The sequence below is a fragment of the Varroa jacobsoni genome, unplaced genomic scaffold, assembly GCF_002532875.2.
Source record: "Varroa jacobsoni isolate VJ856 unplaced genomic scaffold, vjacob_1.0 scaffold_838, whole genome shotgun sequence".
Taxonomy (NCBI): Eukaryota; Metazoa; Arthropoda; class Arachnida; order Mesostigmata; family Varroidae; genus Varroa; species Varroa jacobsoni.
In genome coordinates this window covers 54308-78018 of record NW_019213740.1, presented here as the reverse complement: position 1 = coordinate 78018, position 23711 = coordinate 54308, and the positions used below count along the sequence as shown (strand labels likewise).

The 23711-nt window shown below is 42.2% G+C and overlaps 1 protein-coding gene and 1 long non-coding RNA gene across 3 annotated transcripts in view; one reads left to right on the top strand and one right to left on the bottom strand.

Annotated features, from left to right (window-relative positions):
- LOC111264227 (sushi, von Willebrand factor type A, EGF and pentraxin domain-containing protein 1) overlaps nucleotides 1-7180 on the bottom strand; it is a gene marked incomplete at its 3' end in the record, with an annotated part of 77300 nt that extends 70120 nt beyond the window's left edge. Inside the window, 2 exon segments of the mRNA XM_022839928.2 lie at nucleotides 3554-3919; nucleotides 4083-7180. Of these exon segments, the coding sequence (XP_022695663.1) occupies nucleotides 3554-3647 (94 nt within the window).
- LOC111264230 (uncharacterized) overlaps nucleotides 1-23711 on the top strand; it is a 44150-nt gene that overhangs the window by 5323 nt on the left and 15116 nt on the right. The window contains exons 2-4 of one of the 2 annotated variants that reach the window (XR_002682766.2): nucleotides 13614-13825; nucleotides 14319-14523; nucleotides 14897-15104. This is a non-coding gene — a long non-coding RNA (uncharacterized LOC111264230). Of the gene's footprint in view, nucleotides 1-13613; nucleotides 13826-14318; nucleotides 14524-14896; nucleotides 16255-23711 lie in introns of those variants that run through there. The other variant, XR_002682764.2, reaches the window with a different exon arrangement.

The window sequence follows — 23711 nt, the reverse complement described above, 5'->3', positions numbered from 1 at the left end:
CCATGGGCATAAACTCAACGGATCTTCTCCCTCTTCATACCCTGTCTTCGTGCATATTATACGGAAGTTCCTGTCGGATCGAAATAGCCATTGTCGACAATAGATACTATCATTCTTGAGGCGTTTCGAAACGAAAAAAGCAGACAACTTCAATTTTACCCCCTTCCTTCTTTTAGCACGACGTGCCTACCACCGCCATTGTCGCGCCAGTGTCACGTAGAACCATTGATACCGTGGTTATAACGACCTTTTTAGAGTCGGTGCATTGGATTTTCGCTATCTGCGTTGGATAGCGTCATGTATACACGTGACGCATTATAGCTATTACCGTTTCGTCTCGTTTGCTTGTGTTATGATGCACCCCGCTTTGCTACCGTCATCGACTAGTTGTTATTTGCCATTCTGATAATTTTCTACTATTATTATGATTATTGTTTTTGTTGTTATGGTCGGCACTTATACGTGTATCATATCGCTTGGTGGATGGGAGCAGAAGGAGTAAACATAAAGCGGAATATAAAATTTATTTTATACAGTAACATCACACTTGCCTGGCAACCTGAACGTCGGTTCGAACGCCACATCAGAACGCTAGCTAATACGTCATGACGTAAAAACGCGCGCGTAGTAATATCAGTTTCGTCGACCCACAAAATTGAAGCTATAATATAATACACGAGACGCGTGCCGCGCATAACTCGGCCATATATCGACACTGTGTTGTCCATACCGAGACGATGAGCTATGCGAATCCAAGGACTGCGTACCGCGCGGAGTTGGCCGTCGCCGTTTTGTGCGTTTGCCTTTAACTAAGATGGCCCACAAACAAAATGTTTTATGTAGAAGATGGAGCAGCCGGACACCGTTGTGGAATCGCGAATAGACTTGCGAATAAACAGATAGTTGTACTAACTACGGTAAAGAAGTACTGTATATATAGACAGATTCCGTAGACCCGACTAAGCGATGCACTATTAGAGGTGCAGACCAGCATGCACATGCATGACGTGTAGGTGGCCTGATTGGCCGGCGGTGAAAATGAGTTCGAGATGAGTTCCTTCACTTTCGACCCTTAAATAGAAGCCTTTGCTGCTTCTCAATTTGAATGTTTAATGAAGATTATAGAGTGCATAGATGTATACTTGTCATTTTATAATTCGTAGCCAGTTTGCAGGTCAGCGTCGAGAAGTTTTTTTTGTTAAACAATATTGATTCAGCGAGTTTTTGGCTTAGTTATAGAATACGTGCTTCATTTATAGACCAGCAATACTCGAGCAAAATGTTAAGTTGTCATTGGACCTCGTAACTATACGCGCACCTTTAGAGGGTCGCCTGTTAGCGGTATCCGCCGAGCAGCGTGGAAAGCAAACTGCGTCCGAGAAGAGAATCACGGTTTTTGACGACAACAACCAGGTTCTAAGGGATTGACGTTGCTGTTACTTCTTAATTTTTTGCCACTTCTTTCACCGTTGCTATGTATGGTAAGGTCAACAGCAAAGCGAAAAGACACAAAAAGAGATACATGGATGGCTATCGGTTAGTCATCGATGATGATTGCTGTTTGAGCAAGCTCGTGAGGCGGCGGCGGCCCCTTCATTTGGTTTGGCCTGAGCATCTGGCTGGATAACATGCTGGCGAAAAAGTAGCAAGCCTATCCTATGAAATACAGCAATAGCTTCAAAGACGGTCGTCGTCTTCGCCGCCGTCCAACGCTGCCTCAGGTGCACGTAGTTGTAACGCCGCCTAGTACTGTACCGACAACAGCAGTGGCAGGATTTGGCTGTATATAGTGGACAGCGCACGAGACGTCGGTAAAGCTTTTTTGGCTGAATAGCGTGCTGTGATGTGACCATACGCCCCTTGCAGACACAGGACGACGGCCTGCTTTAGAGTGATCTAGAGTAGCGAAGTGTCGACATCCTTCTGCTGCTGCCGAGCCGAAGTAGCCCCACTTCTATGCTACATTTTGCCTGCCTTTGTTGTACATACGTTCTCGAGCCGATAGATCGACCAACCAACCGGTCAGGTACGCATCTTAGGCCACGCAACTCAGTCTATACGGCCCATAACCTGCTGCCAAGCTAAGTGAACGGTCTTTATATTTCTGCTGGCGCTACTGAGAGCAGCTTAACAGAAAGGAACGGGGGTCTATAAACCGACTGAGTAGCCTGTGAACGTGCTAGTGAAGGCACGAGAGAAGTCACGGGTCCCGCAGAACCTGCCTGATTACGATGACATTCCTTCGGAACCAGGAGGTCCATGTGTCGTTGGATGCTCCAAGACGAAGTATTTAGACGACTCAACCTCATCATCATCAGCACCAGCAGCAACATTGCAGGGTCAGCGATGCTATGCGGTCGGCTATGTAGCTCACTCAACACATTCCCGTTGGGTAGGACAGAGAACAAAAAAAAAGCGCCTTATTTGAAACATAGGCGTTGCATGTGTGGGGTTCGAGAAGCCCAGTGGCTAGAAAAGCAGATCGAAGCCATGCGAGCAATGCGATTGATGCTCAGCTACTCTCTACAAACCTAGGTCGCTGTCTCTCAATCGTTCCCTGAAGCCTAATTTTCTGCACTACCCTCTCTTTTCACTGCAGCTTTTTCTAAGTAGTGCATGACCACTGTGGACAGCACAGGTTACGATGTTAAGAAGCGTTCAGCCACATAACCCTCGTAATAATGGTCGTGGGCTCTGTGGCTGGATTGTAGTGGTCTGTGTCCACCACATCTCTATATATAGGTGTATACCAGAGCTAATACCGCTGACGGTCTCTATTGTTACCTAATCAGTAGCTCATTAAGTGATCATCTCTTCAGTGTGACTACGTACACACCTACGTGCTACAAAGGGATTCGATTCCCAAACTGAGGCAGCTAGCTAAATAAGGCTTCTCGTAGACATACATTCATTCTGCTTAGAAAGACGTGGTTGTTTGTAGCCCTCCGGATCCCGTTTGTGTATAGAGTGGCTTGTTCATCATATTAAGACATCCACGACCCAATAGCATCGGCGAAATAATACGACACTGACTCAATGGAGTTCCATTTGATGTCATTTTCCATGAGACTTGCAAGATTGGCCACCGAAAGACCTCATCTAGGAGCTGGTCTTTCCTGGTGCTGCAAGACCGAATCGGGTGGTCATACTGGTCGGCAGGAATTGCAGGGTAGTTCCAAGAGAGAAAACAGACACGGTAACAACGATCAACATTACACTAACTATTGGAACATACGAAAAGACAAAGGGCAGAAGAAGAATAGCATGAGGAGCCTATACGAATCAAACAAGACCTGGTACGGGAAAAGACAACATCCCTTCGTAGCCTCTCCACCTGTGTGTCTGCATATCATACTATGTTAATGCTATTGTTCGTGTACTATCGCTAGAGTTCAGTCTATGAAACAGTGGCCTACAAGATTACCATTCAGAACTAGAGGACTGATAGGATTATAGCGGCAAACTATTTCTCCAGTAACCTATGCATAATGTATTATGTCAAGCAATTGTTTACTGATAAATATAGGAAACATCGGCTGCGACTGGAACGTACCCTGATCGGAGTATGCTGGCACTAACTGTATTCCAAGTAATAGTGCGAAAACCATCGCAGACTGCTCCTGAAGCAGCCTAGTACACATCATCATTAAATTACGTTACTGTTTTTGTCCCCTTCAATAACTGTCCGCAAAAAATGCACAAATACAACAAAAGGCACACTCACGAAACTTTTACGCACCGGCCGGCCGAAATGTGCTCTGTTGTTTTTGAGCTTTCCACGCCAAAATAAACAACAATAAAAAAAAGAAGAACAAACCAAGTCACAAGCTAGCAAATCTATCCTCAGTCCTTTTTACATAGATGCACAGATCGGCGATCACAGACGGGACGTGGAATTACGTTGATCCACGCAGAGAATCTGCACACATATTCACAAATCGTAAAATAGTAATTAAGATCAAACTGAGGAAATTAAAAACCGGTCACGTTCGCGTAATGATTTTTGCTGAATCTGAAAATATGTTAGACTGTTGACTAATAGAGGCTGTGCGTAATGTATATAGAAAATATATTCGTGGTACTTTTAATTGTTTTAGCTACGCAACGAATCACGACTGGCGGCTGTGTTTATATGGTCTTGGGGGCTGCTTAAGGAGCATCTCCAGCCCGACTTTCGACTAGTCCAGCAAATGAAACACTCGACCATACAGATCGAAGTCGTAGCCAACACTGGGTATCTGCTTCACCTAGAGAAGACCAGGCAGCCGTCACCGCTAAGTCTTTAACCAGTGCGGAGAGGATTTTGAAGATGGCGAGGAGGCAGCCGTACTGCCCGAAGAAGACTTCTGCTGTTCAGCCATCGCATCGGCGTTCCTGCAACTTCTGCTGCTTCAGGCGATGTCGTTCGTGTAAACGGCCGGCAACAGATCTGTAGGGTTTTTAAAAGTTGAATCGAGGCGCTCTATCGTACCGTGCTATCGCGATGCCGCCCATGTGAAGGACGAGCTGTGGACGTCTTCGAGTTCACGATCTAAGTGTGTGCTCGTATTTGCCAGCCAGTGGTTGAGTCGTATAATAGTTTCCGAGCTTGTTGCGCTATCATGTCCGAAAGGAACTTTACTGAATCAAGTCATAGATGTATTCCGGATTGATCCATCGACTTGGCTTCATGCAGAATATGTCTCGGCTAAGGCAGCAACAGACAACGTCATATGAAGGTTTCGAAAACGCATCGTGCATAAAACGCTCCGGGCCGTTACAGCTACTGAAAGACTAAATGATCGTTATAGATCATGTCCCACTAATGTGCGTACGCACCTTAAGCAATGTGGAAGCTTTTTTGCAATTGGGGTAGTTGTCTACAAAGTACCCATTAGGAGGGCGCGACAAAAGACAGGCAGAATGTCAGGATCCCTAAATGATATTCTCCTTTGCCGAAATGGAACATTATACGTTTTGAAGGAAAGATGTCTGCGACGTCGACTAAGCGAATTAAACCCGGAATGCAAAGTTAACCGTCGGTACTAAAAGTATATATGTTATAGCAGGTTAATTCGTGCTTTTATCTATTACAGAAACGTGCCCCATTTTCATTCGGTGCTGGTGGTGAACAGCAGTGCTATGTCCGTATCCGATTCGGGTAGGCTTACTCGGCTAATCAGCGATCACAGCAACAGTCGGCGCTACCTGTGCAGTCTGCCTCTTGTATTGCACTCGGCGGAGATTGTTATGTTGGGTCAAGAATTAAACCCAAAATGGTCATGTCTCCGTTACACGCCACATCGTTTTTGGGTTCTAACGCCTTAAGAACAACGAAGGCACGCGATGCGGTCAGGATATGTCTGGCCAAGTTATGAGACAAGTTAACTATTTAAGATTTATTCAACCGCATGACGAGTACTTACGATATATTCTACTGGATATGCGTCATTGTTGCCGCTTAACGATATAACTCTACCTTGATACAGATAAAAGAAAGCTATTAAATTCAGTGCGTAAACCTGCGCCATCCTTGACTTGTAGGGAGAAAAGAAGATCGATTTTATGATGATGTGGTATTAACCTTTTTTACACAACGCTACATGATTCGTTTTTCTATTTATCGGTAGATAAATTAATTTGCATTTTAATGCGTACCAGTTTATATCAGGAGTTGCGCATGAAGCCCGTGCTCTAGCTAGATCTTGCTGTTACATTCACGTTATGATAACGTGATAGTTGCAAGGAAAAGATGGAAGTTACTACAACTAGGGAACTTAAAGCTAATCCAGTCACAAGTGGTTTGTAGGACTGTAACAAATGACGCACATAACGGGTATCTTATCTCCCAAGTGTATTTGCCATCATTAGGACGCTTTTTTTCAAAACCCTGCACGTCTTCTAGGTAAGAGAACTAGTATTGAAAATAGGCTGACAGAGCTTATCGTAAGAATTCTGAATTTTCCAGCAAGTACTGCCGCCAAGCATTGCCTCAGACCAATTCATCCTCTCTGTTTCGAGTTTTACGTCTGCTATCGGCGTTAGGTTCCATTCCATCGGACAGACGGCTGGCAGGCTATCAGCCCTACGAAATGAAGTCGGACAAACTCATCTTGTGGCCGGTCGACCTTTGTTTGTTGTCACACTCCTAGTTTAAAACTAGCTTATCAATCATTGGTGATCGCAACAGTGATGCAACAGAAAAATAACATTAAATGAAGAGGCTTGAACGGAGTTTTCAATCTGCTCGAAATCGAGCAAAAGAACGGCCTGTTTGCTCTTAACTAAAGGCAAAGAAAGCTAGAGAAACTACACAATGCAGATCAGGAGATAGCTGTGGATGTACTGTGGATAGTACAAGCTGATTCGAGTCGAGCTCGCTGCAGATCGGCGACCTTATCGACATACTATCTTATATTGGGTACGCGGAAAGCTTCCAGCCGTATGCCTGAACCCTTCTCTCGCGTCTTTCATTCCTTAGTCGAACATGTCTGTGTTAATATGATCAATTTACACCGAGGAGGTCAATCGACGTCGCTATACACTTCGAGCGACGGATTTTCCAGCGACAACTGCTTCTCAACGCTTCCCATTGAGGGTAAAACACTGTTGAGACCGCCGGAAGATTTACGCTGTACACGCAAAGAGTACGGGCGCTGAACGGACTGCTCGATATTGTTATAAGACGGTAATTCGAATTTTCGCGGCGCATCGGGAGCGTTTGAAAATGTTTTCCAAAAACATATTCCAAATACAACAACCGTCGATCGGGTCGCTTACAGTTAACCTTGACAAAATGCTGTTGACACGCAGCTGTATTATGCTGAGTCTGGTTTCATCGATTGGATAGGTAACAGCATTCCCGATCCGGCTGGTCGACGAGTACCGCTTCTTTATTATTATTTATTTGTTTATTATTATTTATTGCATTATTTGTTTAGCGTTGCTTAGCTTCTTTATGGGACTTTTTTTTTTTTCGGAATTATCTGGTTGTACGACCCAGTTTTGTTACAGAGTACTATTGAAGCTGCCTAGATCTTATATTCTGTAGTTCTATGTATGTTTAGAGATATATGTTGAGATCTGGGTGCCGGTGACTTACTAGTAAAACAGACCAATCGTTAGAACGTTCGACAAGTCCAAGGTTGAAATAAGCATCATCAAAAACGTCTGGAAGTTAGCTACAAAAGCCAAATAAATAAAATTCTTCATTCGAGAACGATCGGTTTGCATTGATTATATACTATAGCGATTTAAATTGCGCACACGTATGCTAGCATTTGTGATAAATTATTCATAGATATTAAAGAAATCTAGGTATTTAGTATAGACTGTTTGAAATTACTGTTTTTTTTTCTTGTCTTCACCGATAGAACACTCTCTCGTGCTTCAGATAATATTTTTTTTCAAATGTAGCTTCTATATCCTGCCATTCGGCGGTATAACTTATTCCTGCAGGGTAAGTACGAAATTGAACCGTTAGGCCACAGACAAGCGGGACGTCGGAGGAAATTTAGGATTTTGCATTACCAACCGCACCATATTACGTGGGAATATGTGGAAGCGGTAGAATCTGTACGCTAGCAAAACGGGCAAAAATGAGCCACATTTTAGAATCGAGTGGCGTATGCAATAGCACCACACCTATGTATAGCGAAAATGATGCTTGTCGTATTAGTAATAGCGATAGTGTGCTATTTGCACCAGCTATCAATTGTAGCAATAAGAAGAAGAAGAAAACGACGATCACACTATAATCCGGAAGAGGGGAAACCGTTTCATTCATGCTGCGTTCCTCTTTCGGCTGCTCCTCGCTATGGGACTCTATGCGGGCTTTGTACGCGAAGCCAGTGGTGAGTAGGTTATTAGCATGGAGGGTCGTTTAATCAGCAGAGGCGAAGCTCGACTACCAGTTCTACACGGTTTTTGCAAACATTGCCTCCTTCCTGCGTGACGCACTGTATGTGTACGCCCAATTTTCAACTAGGTTTAGTCCATTCAAAGCTTATAGCTGTTTTTTCAGGGCTCTATGAGCAACAGGTACGATTGTTTTATGAGAGTGGTATCGTTGAAATGTTTGTCGCATTTGCGGAAAACAGGGATACATTCGATGGGCAAACTCATCAATACACTTACATTTACGTTAGGACACAATAGGGTGCGCGCGTCATCGGGACAGGAGGCAGTATAGCACGATATTCCTACGGAAAAATGGAAGCGTAATGATCTCGTCTGTAAATATAGCAACAGCGGTAAGGCCTCGCTGTGTGTCCTTTACGAGTGTTGAAACAGTAGTAGCTTGTTGGGCCATGATTCAATGTCATGCTAAGGTCCTAACACGCTTAATATTCAAGTTACACTTAACGAACGAATAATTAATTTCCTATTCGTTAAACAGAAACGTAATTGATCTATTATTTTTGCATTTACGCATTTTCATTCTCACGATTGTTGTCGGTAGAGGCACCGGCTGCCTGATTAGCGATTTGTCTAGGACAGCGTGATTTAAGGGAGACAAAAGAAAAACCGTGAGTCCGATATAATTTCATCAAGAATGCATGTAGATGTATGTAAGGCTCGGAGTGAAAGCGAGTCAAGTACACATACAACATATGTCATCCTATGTGAACGGTACTTTTGGATATGCGTACATACTATTCACGTACACGATTATGCAGTGCAGCTTTGGTAAGTCTCAAATTTGTCCTGTGTGGGGGGACAATAGATTTTTTGACAGCTAGATAACATATGTAACAGAAATTATCTCTTTTTTTTTTTACGGAATATTACGCAACAATAACGAAAATCAAAACTACTACTATACTAATACTATTTTTTAGTAGGCTGGGCAAATACGGGTCTTCGGGGTCAAATATTGAGACGTTTTGGTCTCTGCAATCAAACCAAGTACCCATCCAACCGCCCTGCATATTTCATGGTAAGCTGAACCTTAGATTAAGACCTGGAATGGTCGATGGCATAGACAAAGTAGCATAATTTCCGGATCACTGAAGCTGCTTTTCGGGTAATTTAATACTGGGCACCAGTCAAATATTACCCTGCGCGGAAATTTTGTGGTGTGTATGGACGTTAGACAGTTCGTTCACAAATTCCATGACTCATCTTGCTAGTCGTGTTGTATCGTCGTAAAAATCGTCGAAAATAGAGCAAAATACGGAATCAGATCAGTCTATGTAAGATCTTTTTTAGCTTTAGCAAAAATGAATATCGTTATGGCCATAACTTGTTTATCTTTGGCTATATTCTAAGAAACAATAAAAAATATCAAATCAACCAGTGAAGCTCTGAAGCTGATGATTTAGACCCATGAAAGAGCTGAAACGGTTGCGGGTACTATATTGTATTGTGATGATTATTTCGAACGTCTAGCTTTTAGACACCCGTTCGACTACGTAGTTGCATGGAAGCCCATAATTGATGTTTTTGACTTATGCATAACTGCATATCTTTGAACCTTAATATATATAAGACTTGGAAGATTTTCAGTTTGGTTCTATGTTTTAGCATCTACAAACTCAATGGCATCGTCAACGGTACTGAAGGCGTTGGATCTCGGACTAACGAATCCGACTGATATTGAAACCGAATAACTTTTGAACTACACGTCGCTAGCAGACGAAATTTGGCAGATAGGTACTCCACTCTTATAGAAACTTGCGAAAATCAGTTGAGGAGCAATAAGCTACGGAATAACCCAAATACTTAAAATACAAAAACTGAGTAAAAAAAGGGTTCCCCATAAATTGGCTGCAGGTCAGTTGGAAATTCGGGCGGTGTAATCGACGTGCGGTTTGCGAAATTGTATTCAAACAAAAAAAGCACTTCTCGCATACGGTCGCCATAGGCAAGGCAATCTCTACCGCAAGCCGGAGAGGGACCAGTGAAAAAATGGTGTCGCCTTCAGAAGGAGTCGATTTCGGCGTCAGTGTTGAGTGGGTTTGAATGTAAGGTAATGGTACTACTTCTAGTGGACATCTGCTGCTTTGAGATACTTGCAGAATTGAAATAATAAGTACACTTCGCTAGCTTGAGTTCCTCGAAGGACCTATAGATCGTTGGCACAGCAATGAACAGCATGCAATCTGGTTACTCAACGCCATACCTCAGTCATTTTTTTCGACCGAACAAAGAAATATTCAACGTTAGCTTCAACCCGCTTATTCTACCGATCGCCTAATTACTTTTTATGCTACAACGAAGAAAACTGGCGGGAGAGCATATACCATTATCTAATTACTTTAATAAGCTATAACTAGAGAAATTACATATGGGAACGCGAATGATAGGCGTTTGGCTATCCAGAAACCTTCAGAGCGCGTACGAAATAAATGTATAAAAATAAAGGAACGTATTTCTAACACATACTGAAAATCAACATTATAGCCCAACTAGCTTAAAGGCTATTCAATATGAAAGTCCGCTTGATTCATCTCTAAGTGCCTGGTATTACCCCATCGTGCTAATCCTAAATGCGTCTATAGAAAAGGCTAACGTGTAGGAAACATCCCCAGGATATATGCAATATACAAGATTTTGCTTGTCACTAGCAAAGATAAAGGGACGATTTTTTGCATCTACCCAGGTTCTCTTAAATCAAAAAATGTAACTTCGTCTGTAATGTTTTTCCTATTACTGCATGCCCTTACAGATGGAGCAAGTACAATTTCCTTTTAGATCTTCCAGCCACCAACAGCGGACGGTTAACCTTTTACGTATTTCAAAATAGTCTGAAGTTCTGTACACTTAGCCAACTTTCAGCAACACAACGACAAAACAAACAGATGTTAATCGAGCTGAATATTGGATCTTTCCCTAATGTTTCGCGAAGTCTACAACTTCATTTGTTGTCTCTTCGCTTTTTTTCTATTCATTGTTGTTTTTTTTCGGGAAGTTCCATTAGGACTAACCAGTTCAAATGATTTGACCCGAGGACAAGGCGTTTCTTCACGGTCAACAGTATCTTCAGCGGCATCCACTATTAACGTGCATAGTTCAGTGGCATAGCGGGTACAATTGCTTGTTTTTCTTTCTGTTGCTGTAGATGACGCGGGAATTTCGAATTTTCAGCTGCCAAAAGTACGACGCCGCTGTACGCGTATCACGCGAGCATATTGTTATCACGTAGGGGCGAATCGCTAGTTGTGTTATGGAATTAAACAGAAATGTTTGGGATACTTCGATTAGAAAATCATTGAACAAACAGCACTTATCGACACCCGTATTTAAGCTATGACAAGTATAGATTCGTCGAGTAGGATTGACAGACTTGACTAGCTGATTACTTCAAATCACAAAGTGGAGTGCTCCCGTCTGATGACCCAAAGTGAGCTCTGCTTTAATCTGCGGTTCACATAAATTAGTTTTTCTTTTGGCGTTCGGTTGAGTCTTTTTCGTCACCTAACCCTTCTAAAATGGGCATTCGTCGAGGACGATCAAATGGTAAAATAAGCAAAGACTAAACTCCAACCGATCTACAAACAGGGTTTGGCAACTTTTGTTATGTGTCAGGAGTGTTTTTTCCAAAAATTCTAGCCACTCAAAAACTATTGAACTGCGATCATTATAAACGCCTACATATTTGTGTTGGAGTCCAAAAATCCATGTACTTAATACGGTAATGTGAGACTTCAAAGAAATGGTTAGCAGCATTCACTGCAGTTATTCTAAGAGCCAATGCGCGCATGTTCGTACATTTCAACAATGCCGAAAACAATGTAGCAATCGTTACTCACTGCTTCGGCATGCTTTACATCGATGGACGATATTTCTACGCGATTCAAACACATTATCATTTAGTAATAGTACAAGTGTGACGCACGAGTATGGACAACGGCAAAAACGGGACGAAACGACAGAAGGGCAGCTAAAAACTTCCGCCCTGATAACATCCCAAATAATTTGCCCACTTGCAAAGTCCCTAAGTTAATGATGAACTTCGGGGCTTTGCGTACTTTTCGGATGACGCTGTAGTGTCATCACATACTGTCTTTTTCTCTTTATATCAACGGACCCAGTAGTGTACTAGCAGTAATGTACTGGCTGGAAGTGATCACTTTATTTCGCCCCGTTAAAATACGTACCCCCGCGTGCAGCAAATGTATACCAGTGTATGCGGAAGCGTAGATACGAGGCCATAGTCGCACAGAGCTTGCGGTAATGCGACCGCACTAACTATCGCTACTTAAAAAGCGACAGAGGAGAGTCCTAGCTGCGGGACCATGGCGGTTACCCTTGACGACAGCGGCGTCTCTATTTTCGTTGGTCTTTCCATAGAGTTGCCTGGCCACTACTGACTCTACTTCACTTAATCTGGCGGGGTTGGAAGCCAGCGCTGGCTTGGACGAGCGGTGATGGCGCAGGGCTTATAATAGCACCATGGTTTCTCGCTGTCCTCCGAATCGTCTGCGACGCGTTGTCAAAGTAAACCATTTGTGCGAAAGTAATACCGCAGATGGCGAAAGTAAATGGTCGTTGTGCCGCGTCATGTCGAATGATTGCTCTACAGAGTTGCTGACGCTACTGAAAACAGACGGCATGCGTATTTAGATATGTCGTCGTCAGCGTTTGTCTCTGAAATAGGGCAATTTTAACGTTTAAGGAGGAACGAGGATCAACAACAGCGTTAACGGTAGCTAATATGCATACCAGCTCTAATCGAAAAGAGACAAAATATTCGAAACAAAAAAGGAAGTTACTCAATTGAGTAAGATTGATCAGATCGGACGTGAGTGACACTCACCTATAATCCCATAGGAATTATTTCCGTGATAGAAACTTCCCAGTTCGTAGCTTACTTTGTATCTTGTTTACTGCAGTAATCGCCTAAATCGCTGCTGAGTGGTCTCATAATATAAATACAGATACTTAGAAGTTGAGAAAAGGGCTTTACGTACTCGATTAAGTATTTGTTTGCGTGACCATATTTGCCACGTCAAGAACTATTAAGGCGGCTATTATCTAGACGCACATACATACGAATTGGTTTATTCACGACTTGAGCTTAACTAGTGTACTAGTAAGTTGTAAGTGAGCAATCATTGCCTAGCAAATAAAGCTTTAAAGCACTAGTGCAGGCCAGGCAAGAAGACAAACACCTGTGGGGCCATCTCAGGTAACTTGTGAAATGTGCTTCGTAACGAGCGAATCTCTGAGGGATAGTACAGGGGCATCTTAATAGACCTATTCTCAAGTTCCCTCTCAGACCAAGTTGAGACGTACGCACATTTAGGAAGCATTTTTCTAGACGTTATAGCTAATCAACAGTAGCTAATTGATTAAAACCGTTAAGTTTCTTTCGCTAAAGTTAGAATTACAACGCATTTGGTAACATAAACTATTATCATATTAGGCTGACGTATATCCTATAGTACAACTTGATCCTGTCTAGAATAACTTCCATTTATATATCACATATTAAGGAACTAAGATAATAGGTCGGAAGTAGAGGGATTCCGATAGTATACATGTATATATATATACATACGTATAAATGTTTTTTTTTTAGAAATGTATACTGCAGGAAGCGCTATAAGTAAAAAAGGAAACAATGAAAGTGTTGTTCTTCAGATATCGTAAATAAAGCCAAATTATTAACTTCTATGTGTTTTTTTCAGTATTAGTGAGCGAGTGTTTTTCTGAATGACGCTTTTTGAAACAGAATTTTCTGCCGGACGAATGTATAAACACTAAACGTTATATCCGAAAAAAGAACGTCCTGGTTGCTCTCGATTTTTCAAACTGGAGGACATAGCCAACGGCAGATGATTACCAGAGGGGAGAAATTCGCAAGTTTCGTCAACCCGGTGCTTACCTCAAGTTGAACAAGGTAGTGAACTTCTCAGTAATGGAGTGGGCGGTTTCGACTGTCGTGAAAGATACATTGCTTTATAAAGATAAAATTACTACGCGCACAAATCAGATGGTAACGCGAAGAAGACAGTACAAATACGATTTATACAGAATATATACTGGATAGTGTGGAAGCGTGGATAGAACTATTAAATGTCACACTTCTCTAAGCTCTACACTATGCAGTTTCCTTCTATGTAGACAGACCTGTGTACTGAAACGTATACGAATAACTATAAAAGTTTCGGTTTTTAGCTAAATGGCCTTGTTTAACCAAGTCCTGAAATGGGCGTCACTGGCATTGTGTAATCAATGTTGCACTGACAAAAGGGATAACAACACAAAAAGGTTCAGACTGGCACTTTGATGATTGTCATTTCTCGATTAGAGTAACGTCCACTACCTAATCTTGGCATACCATAGAAATTTGTATTGCCGATTGATCTTGTGAGCTACGTTGTTTTCTTCAGGACAATAGAGAACAACAGAGACGGACCTGAAGTTCCCGAAGGGGCTCTCTAACGAAGCGCAAAGTTCTGTCGTAACAGCACTAAAATAAACATCGTGTGAGGACTTGATCTTCACGATATTGAAGCAACTAATTGATACCATCGGGCTGCGAGTTGCCTGGCATAGTGCTACATACTACAACAAACCTAGGCTGGCTATCTCTTCGTAAGTGATATTATTAGATCACATTCAAACGACTTTAGGTCAAATAATATGTATATATGTAATAACATGTAATATAGGTAAAATGTTAACTGTTATGCAGCCATCTATGAACTTCACTTTCGTATATAACAGTTCACCTTATTTTTCGTTTGATTAGGTCTGGATTCGGCAATTACCGAATATACCGATAAAGCCGGCTTCCAGAGTGATCAGATTTTACAGATAGAGTAATGCTAAGCCACTTAGACATAGCAATGTCTGTTCGCATTGACTTCGCAACCGATCGCATGATAAATCCATCATAAATATGTATATGTGACTATTCACAGCATTTATTATTATCAATTTTCCGTCACTGTTTGGCGATTTACAGCAAAATGAAGAGGTAAGGAATGGTACCTCGGCGAAACACAAGAACGTAGAGAATGCTGGTACAATATGACGAGTAGCTAAAATGAATGAAAAGAAGCCAGTTTAATCGTCCGAACCCACGCTTCATCGGTCGACGACGGCGACAGCCAGAGTTCTTGCCGTTGCGCATTTGGACGCGGAAGAGGATAACGGGGAACTGTCGTTGACACGTGAGAGCTTCCTACCCGTTAGTCTTTGGAAAAATATAGCTAAGAAGTAATCGACTGGCTATTTACTAGATACTGTTCAAAATATAAATGCGTTTTAATTTAAAGCCGTCACTATATAGATGGTAAAGAAAAATTTGCAACATCGACCAAATTAAATAGAACCAAGGCGCCGGACTATAACTTACGATTGAATCGATGTTCTTGTATTGGTGTTCCACGTTTTTTCCGTTACGTACAGCTTCAGAGCATTACGTAGAAACTCAATTGGAGACCACCATTGTTACCGTGAGGTGAAATCCTATTCTAATCTTAAGCCTTCACTATTAACTAGGGCGCAAACGATACGATACTAATAAGTGTATCGGTTCAGTGAGCCAAAGGCCGATACGAATTCGCTCCTTACTGTATTGTTAATGGTTGTTACTATCCGCATATATGGGTGCGCATAACTTTCTTCGAATACTTACGCAGGCCTATCTCTATACAGGTAGCTGTGACAATTTATGTGTAAATCGATTATCTTGTTGAATGTTGACAGAATTGAATTCCTTCGTTAATTCCCATGACAGTCCCGCTTCGATAACATGACTCTAATTACAGTAAAAAACAACGTCACACATTCTGCTCTGTCTGTTAATTCTTTGAAAGAAACGTTTTCGACGTGAACGAGCGTGTCGACAACGTCTGTATTCATCTTGGCGAAATTCGAATTATTGGGTAGACTAGAACCGGCTCTTTGTTTGCGCCTCTACACGGATTAAGCATGAGAAAAGCAACGTTAGCGATGACGCGGCTTCAAACTGCCGTCACGAAGCCGCCTGCATTGACGACGGCCGAGCACGAAGCCCGTTGCGAATAAGGTTTCTGGATCCCGAAAGAGGAGAGCGCCGTTTCGAGGTTTTTCACGATTCGTGGCCCAAGTCCGAAGAAGGGCTCAATCGCTCTCTTGTCCTAACTACTTCTGCTGTTGGGTTTTCGGCTGGGCCTTTCGGAATCGGCACTTCTACAGGGCGGTCAAGCATAGCGAATGCATCTCAAGAAAAACACAGCCTAGTCAGACAGTTCACACGTCTGTCGAATATTTAGCAGACTTATTTGGTTCGATCGGCAGAGGGTTTGATAGGAGGAAGGTAAGAAGAAAATGTGACTAAAAGTTGGAGCGTACGACAGGTAGAACTTCGTGAGCCTGCTGAATATGGACCGAGTGTGAACAATGCCTGAAGGCTCGCGTAGCCATCTGAAAGATATTAGCTTTGATTTCCCACCCATCCATCCAATGAGCAGTTACTGACTCGCCATAGGGTGATTATTTGCAGGCTAGACTAACGCGATCAATAGCGAAGCTTCAAATAATGAATAGACGGAACAGAAGAAGTTGAAACCGGGAGCAGAAAGTGAAAAGGTTCAAGACTTCTAAATTATTTTCAGTCCCGTTTCCCGTGGGTAGATCGTCGCTTAGCTCTGGCTGTCATTTGTTATTGCGACAGCTGATACTGAACGCTATTGTCATTCACGGTTATTCCGGATATTGTGATAGGGCTTTCCAGAACCGTCTCGTCACCAATCCGAAATCCGCGGCGCCAGCTTGACCCATCTAAATATCTACATAAACCGCTATATTAAGTAACGGCCGCGACCGCTCGGACCTTTGAACGCGCTGCTTGGTTGGACTAGAACTAAATGTTGATGCTGCTGCCCTTGTACGGGGGCAGTGCGACCGTAGACCGTGACGTACATACTGCGGTCGCATGCACCTGGTGGTTCTACCTTCTTCCGTTGCTATCTGAAGCCCGTTGTCACTGGGGCAGCCCACGCGTTGATCGACAAGATCAGCAATGACATCATGCGAGCAGCGCAGATTTAAGACCGTAAACTGTTGACTAACGATTGACGCTGTTGTCTTCGTGCTGACTGAATGACTAACGGACCAGAGGGGCATATTGCTGGCCAGACTGTAATGAAAAGCCGGAACAAAATGAGGCTTGGACGGGGTCAATACCCTTGTCTTTTGTGTTTTCTCAGCAAGACGTGATTTGTCTGTACCCCCCTCCCCTCCATCTATAAGATGGTGCGTCGAATGGCGGCACAAAGATTCAATAGCTTCTCGAAAATTCTCTTTGACGAGATAGACCCATCGTTGGCAGACCATCTTCCTTGTTGACTCCTCCCTCATCGCCGCCATCACTGCTGGCATCGCTGGGGAATCTACGGGAAGCTTGTCATTGCATTGATATTACAATTGTTGCCCTGATGCCATCCTTGCTCGAAGTGTTTATGCCTACTGGCTTGCTAAGAGTTACAGCTGTTGTTGTTATATTGAGCGTTTTGTCGTTCGCACTTACAATGGCGCTGCATAGCAGTTGTCGAACGTTTCCAACTAGTAAGGGTGTTTCTCCCATATGCCCTCACCCAACGCCTTATGAGAAGTCAATGAACAGTGATTGAACCAAGGAGTTTATGGGCATCTGGATATCTATCGACGGAACTCTTTTTACAATGTTATCATAGATAGCTAAACGTCCAACACAGTCTATTGCTACGCGTTTTATCCTTTGCTGTATGTGTTCATGTTTCGGGCGTAATATGTAACAGAGGTTATAATAGATTATCAGCGATGGCACGCTTTGTTTAAGCACCCAGTAGGATCGGAAACGGAGAAATGACCTGGAAAAAGTCCAAACCATAAACAGCGTAATGGCTAAGTGTACCTGAAGACTTTTCATTCATTTAAAAAATGCGGCCGAAAAACAAAAGTCAATGTTGCGATGCCGTTCATAGCACTAATGGCTGTTTTCATTAGAATCACAGTGGCTCTAGTAGTGATTGTAGAGAAAAATGCAACCAAAATTATGAATCGTAAAGCGAAATGATACTGGTGACAACTTAGGCTGTCAGCAAGGGTTTGTCGCCTTTTCGGCCCCGGTTGTTTGACAAGTTGAACTTCCTTAGTCTCTATCTAATGCGCCATGTTTCAATACATATGTATCCCGTGCAAGTTTAATACCCCGTTCATACCTTGCCTGGCTGTCCGTCTGTTTCTTGGTTTGTTTGTCCGTGTCATAGATGTTGAAGATGATAACTATGGGAGGTAGTGAATAGTTCAATCGTTGTATTCGTTACTGTCATTTTACGACGCTGACGCCAATCATGTCGCGGCGGCAAGGTGCGCAGCAATACGGAACAAATACGGCAGCATCCGTAGAGCTGGCAATGTTTGGCCGCGACATTGACTGCATAATACTATATAGATGGTTCGCTTGTCGGAACCGCTACATGGAAACATATGGCGATATCGGTACGCAACTGACGTCGCGCTAGGACAAATGCCGGTAATACTAACTTGAGTTCCTATATATTGTTCCCTCTAATTGGACAATCGCTCATTTACGCTACGTACATAGACAGATGTTAACGTCTTTGGAGTGTCCGTATGACAGTACGTTTTTTCAAGGTAGTTGGCATACTGATGTGATCTCGACGCTGGCGGCATGTGCGTTAACCAAACCGTACTAGGCGTTATATTATAGTCTACGACAGCCGCTCTAGCTAATTCCGCGACCGGTGCCGGGAAAACGAAACGCGAACCCTCAGTCCTGAGGAGTCTTGATTTGTTTCCGGATCTAGCAACGATCAGTAGAACATGCTTGTATAATTGATTTTATTGTGCATGCAATAATGATGACGGCAAGCATGCAGTGGCAGTAACCACCTCAGAAGTAGACGCACGAAACTATCTCGAGCTATCTGATTTTTATGCGATTGAAAACTGTTGAAAGGATAATTAGTTGAGTAAAACAGCCGAGGAACAGGACGTGCTATAAGGATAATCAGCAATGCACAAAAAGCGCGTATACACTTACTGATTGTATCCCGAAAAGATAATGCCCACCAGACTTATATCCAATTTCATTTAGCCTGCATCCTTTGCTGGCCTGTTTCTACATTGAATAGTAAATCAGCAAAAAAACTGGAACCATTGGCCAGCTTCCACGTCATCCCGCACGTTTCCTGCCTCGTGCGAGTAAAGCTCATGAAGCCACCTTGCTTCAAATGGCTGTATTTTCCCTTTCGGGTACTAATATCAAGGAGCTTTTCAGCGCGTCTATCTTTAGTTTGCAGGGCGAAGTTATTCAAAACTATACAAGAGGACAATAGCGGGACGAAGAAGCTAGCATAGGTAAAAAAAAATATATTGCCAGCATTAATTGTCGCCCTGCAATAGCATCTGCTGACAAAAACGGTTTGACCGTTTTAATAGTGACAATGTGTGTCAATAGCTCGAGTAGTAATAATCATCGTGTTTGTCTGTAGACATCGAATATTTCTAATTATTTTTCTATAATAATAAAAAAGATGGAATGATTGCGTATGGTAATGAAATGACCCATATATCTATGGGTAACACTGGGTTGGACACTTCAGAGCGGGACTACGCCCAGCCTGTTATTGGAGTGCATCCATTCCTACCCGGAGCGCAAACTCAAGTCGAATCGAGGATTGTTTTCTTGGCTAGACGGCATTATAGTCAGGAATGTTAGGCAGTATTAGAATATAGCAGGACTAGTGTCACTTTCAAGCTAATGTCTGGATGTGTTCAAATAGAGCGTTTCGAAGTTCCCTTAGAAATTTACCATGTTTCACATGTTTAGTACGATAAAAATACAAATAGTGCCTAGGGTCAAAAAAAAAAGATACGTGTCGCGCTTACGGGAAAGTTAACGAAGTTATCGCGAATATTGGGAATGATATTGATAAAGAAGAGAGCTTTGAATCATTTGAACAGAAATCTGTCTGTTCGCTAGCAAAAAAGATCGATATTCAGGTGCCATACGGGTTGATGAGATGCCGCGTTTCTCTCGCTGAGACTCTATAGAAACGCCGTGAAATCGAGCCATTTCTAAAGCAGCTGATTGCGGTTGATGAAAAGCAGATCATATGTGGGCAATATCTAAAAAAAGAAACGTGTGTTTTACGATTTGTGATAAGGTCCAGATCTACGCAAAGGAAATAATGCTTATGATGTGTTTGGTGGGACTGGAGAGAAATGGCGTATTCTAATTGGCGTATTCTGCTGCTGCTACTATTGTCGCGCTGCAAAACAATTGACTCGGACCTCCCTTATCAACAACTAACAAAGTTAGAAAAGCCATTGAAAAAAGATGACCAGAACTTGTAGACAAAAAAACGTCGTCTGGTGCCACGAAAGCGGCGAATCTCTAGCAATTCAGCAAAACTGTTAAAAATTTATATGGGAAATTTTACGTGTTCACCTTATACTCAAACTCTAGCAGCATCAAACTAGCATTTTTTTTTTTTTTTTTTTTTGTATATTGGTACCTTAGCAATTTTCAATTAGGTTCAATCGAGAAAAGCAAAAATCGTTTGTGACATTTTTTTGGTCGCAGACCGTCGAAGTTCTACGGTGACGGGATTATGGTGTTATCGGAGAAATCGCCGATCAAAATGACGCATGTTTAGTTCAGTGGTATCGTTTTAATTTGAATACTCAATAAACACATTGCAAAGTGAAAGGGCTTAAAAAATAGATTTATCAAAATAACTCAAAAAGTAGTTTTTAATGCGCTTAGGTTTTTGCTACGGAGATCAATGGTCGTTTTAAAGGGGTGAATATGAATTCACTCGTTCTGATGAGCTTCAGCGCTTAAATTTTTTGACACTTTTAACCTTGTTAGCCATCGTAAATCCTAATCTTTTAGGGATTTTCGGCCTGCTATCAGGTCAAAATTTAATTCCGTTACAATTTGTTATATGAAGCATACGAGCGACACTTCAGTGGTACTATCGCTGGACGTGCGTTTCCTACTGGAACGTGATCCGTGAATAAAAGAACGAATATTGTTAAAATGGTTAGCTGAGTATTTTAAGCTGTAATCGCAGTGGATGCTGCGAACGATCTATCAGAACTGCCACCTATAAACCGCACGAATCTCGTTCAACTATCCGATACAATTTATTTATTTATTTATTTACTGTTTCGGAAAAAACATCCGAAAAAAATGCACGGTATATGCGTATCGTAAGAGTTTCGCTATGAACTACTAATCCAGTTTTAGCGGCAAAGGTATCATCTAGAGCTGAAGATCGTCGCCTCTTTGAAGTAGCAATGCAAGTGGAATCCACCGAAGATTGTATATATGTTGAAAGTGTTCTGCGAAACAACAGTTCGTTACAAATAGAATTCTTTTTCGAACAAACAGAGGGATAATTACCCTTCAAGAGCTCAAAAAAGAAAGAACTAGCTTCTATAGGGACGAAAGCTTTTGAGTGGCACAGAACATGTATAGTACGCTCTGTCGATTCGATACGGAGCTGCTTGAAGCACGAGTGGTGAAATTGTACATAAAAATACTAGAGACGAAGAACGAACACAAGAAATTGATTCCTCATAAATTTGCGTAAGACGTGCGGTGAATTCTCTATATCTCGAGTTATTCTCGTATCGCCGCTAGGCGTTCCATCAGACGGCAGATTCTAGAGATTATTTTCGCAGCTATACCCAGCAAAAACTATAGCTGCGGCGTACTATTGCCGTAGACGAAGAGCTTCTATAGTTGTTGTGGCCTTCAACCTCCCGATCTGATTGTAGCAACAATAGGTGTCGTTGCACTGGATCTTTGCCTAGCGCTTTCAACAGCCTAAACTTACGCACGGCACTAACAACGTGTTTGTCTTTTGTCCGACCTTCGACCTGAAGTTCTGCAGTGCTCCTAGATATTACAACCGAGGCCACCCGGTGAGCGCGCTAACACATGTACGAAAAAAGCATACCATAAAATAAATGCCCTATGTTAAAGAAACAAAATTATAGGCCCAGACTCAGAGCCACAATCAGCTAAATTGTGCTTAAGTCACCTAGATCAACTAGCGAATTCTGCTGTTTACGTGGTGGAGGTAATCGACACCCTTTCGATACGCATGCATTTTCTAGGGAAACAAATAGGTTTCGGTTTGGTAGTGGTGGATCAAGACGATGTATGTCGCGCCTTGTCCGCGTGTAAGGGAAATGAACGTGCGGAAGGACCGGTGAAAAAAAACTGAGCAAAGTTAACCCTCTCGAATAGGCCGCTTGTTAGCGAAATGTGTCTATATGGATACCTGAAAGATAACACACGCTGTTCCTTTCGATAGTCGTACGGAAGCTGTTGTTTTTACAGCGAGCCCGGGCACTGTTATGCTGCATACTCCCTATCGACTTAATCTACCGACCAAAAACGCATCTCTGGTGGGAACGTTCGTATAGATCATAGATCTCCATTGTCCAGCGAGTGATCCAGGAGCAGATTGACAGTTGGGCCGCTTTTCGTATAGCATGGGCACATAAAATCCTGTACGGCTGGATCAAAAGGAAGTCGATTAAAATGCTATTCGTATTATCATTCTTCACACAAATATCGGATGATCATTTCTATTGGACGTTGGAAAAAGCGGATCCATTACTTATCATCGATTCAATGTTCAGGAAAAACCAAATACAATTAAAATGAAATTCAGTAATAAAAAATATCATGTTTATTTTCAGTCCTAAATGCAATACACACAGATGTATTCTCGAACTTTTACTGGCCCTTTCTGGGAACACGGGCAGAAAACGACTTATCAAAGCCACAGTGACTCCTTTCGATTTATAGTTCGTACGCAATAATGTAGCAACAACGTGGCAGAACGTATGTAAAACTTTAGATGGCTATAAAATCGCCTTGTCGCAATATTGCTAATTTGATATCGTTTTAACCGTACTGTCTTTATAGAGCGCGTTATCATTAGGATTTCTGATCTGTCCCCGCGAAATGAAGACTGTAGTGCTATCAGTTAATCATTTCCACTAGGTCTGTATATACAGATTGATGTCTCATGTTGTTGGCAGATGTTCTTGGCAAATATAGCAGCGTGATATAGTACCATGTTCGTCTCCTACATCCGAGTAGCACTGCAGGACTAGTGTTGTCCTATTTCGCAATTTGAAATGCATGAATAGAAACAGCCTAACATGCAGGACACTCGACGTTTTTGTTCTTCCTGCAGAACGCCTGTATCCAAAACATTAACGAAATGGCAGCGATTGTTCCCTGCGACTGTGTGATTGTACATAGGCAATCGATGGCAACATTTTTCGCACAACCGAAAGTTCTCGCTAAGTTAATTAAAATGCAATCAACGCATCTCTCTACACCCAAATCTCAGTCGTTAGATTGAAAATGACTTACGAAAGGCAAAATTGAATATGGTGTTATGTGTAAAAAGGTTTTTCCATGGTAATCGATGGATCTTAATGAGCTGAGTAGAAATACAACACGCGTCCCTATAGCCAAATTAAGGAAAATTTGATGAGAAAATTGAGGGAAATTAATAAAATACCCATTGAGGCATTCATCTCGCCCATGTAAAAATAAGGTGAAAGTAGGTTTCGAGCTGCTTTTTGGCAGTTTCTAAGCAAATTTCTAGTTGGGACGTTGTTGCGTCTGTTGTTAACGAACACGTTAGGGAAATACTTTCTAAAATATCTCCTGCGAGCTACATCGAAATGTTAAAAACATTTCTTCTTTGACGCAAAACACCGTCTTGTTAAACATCAATAAATAGATCTTG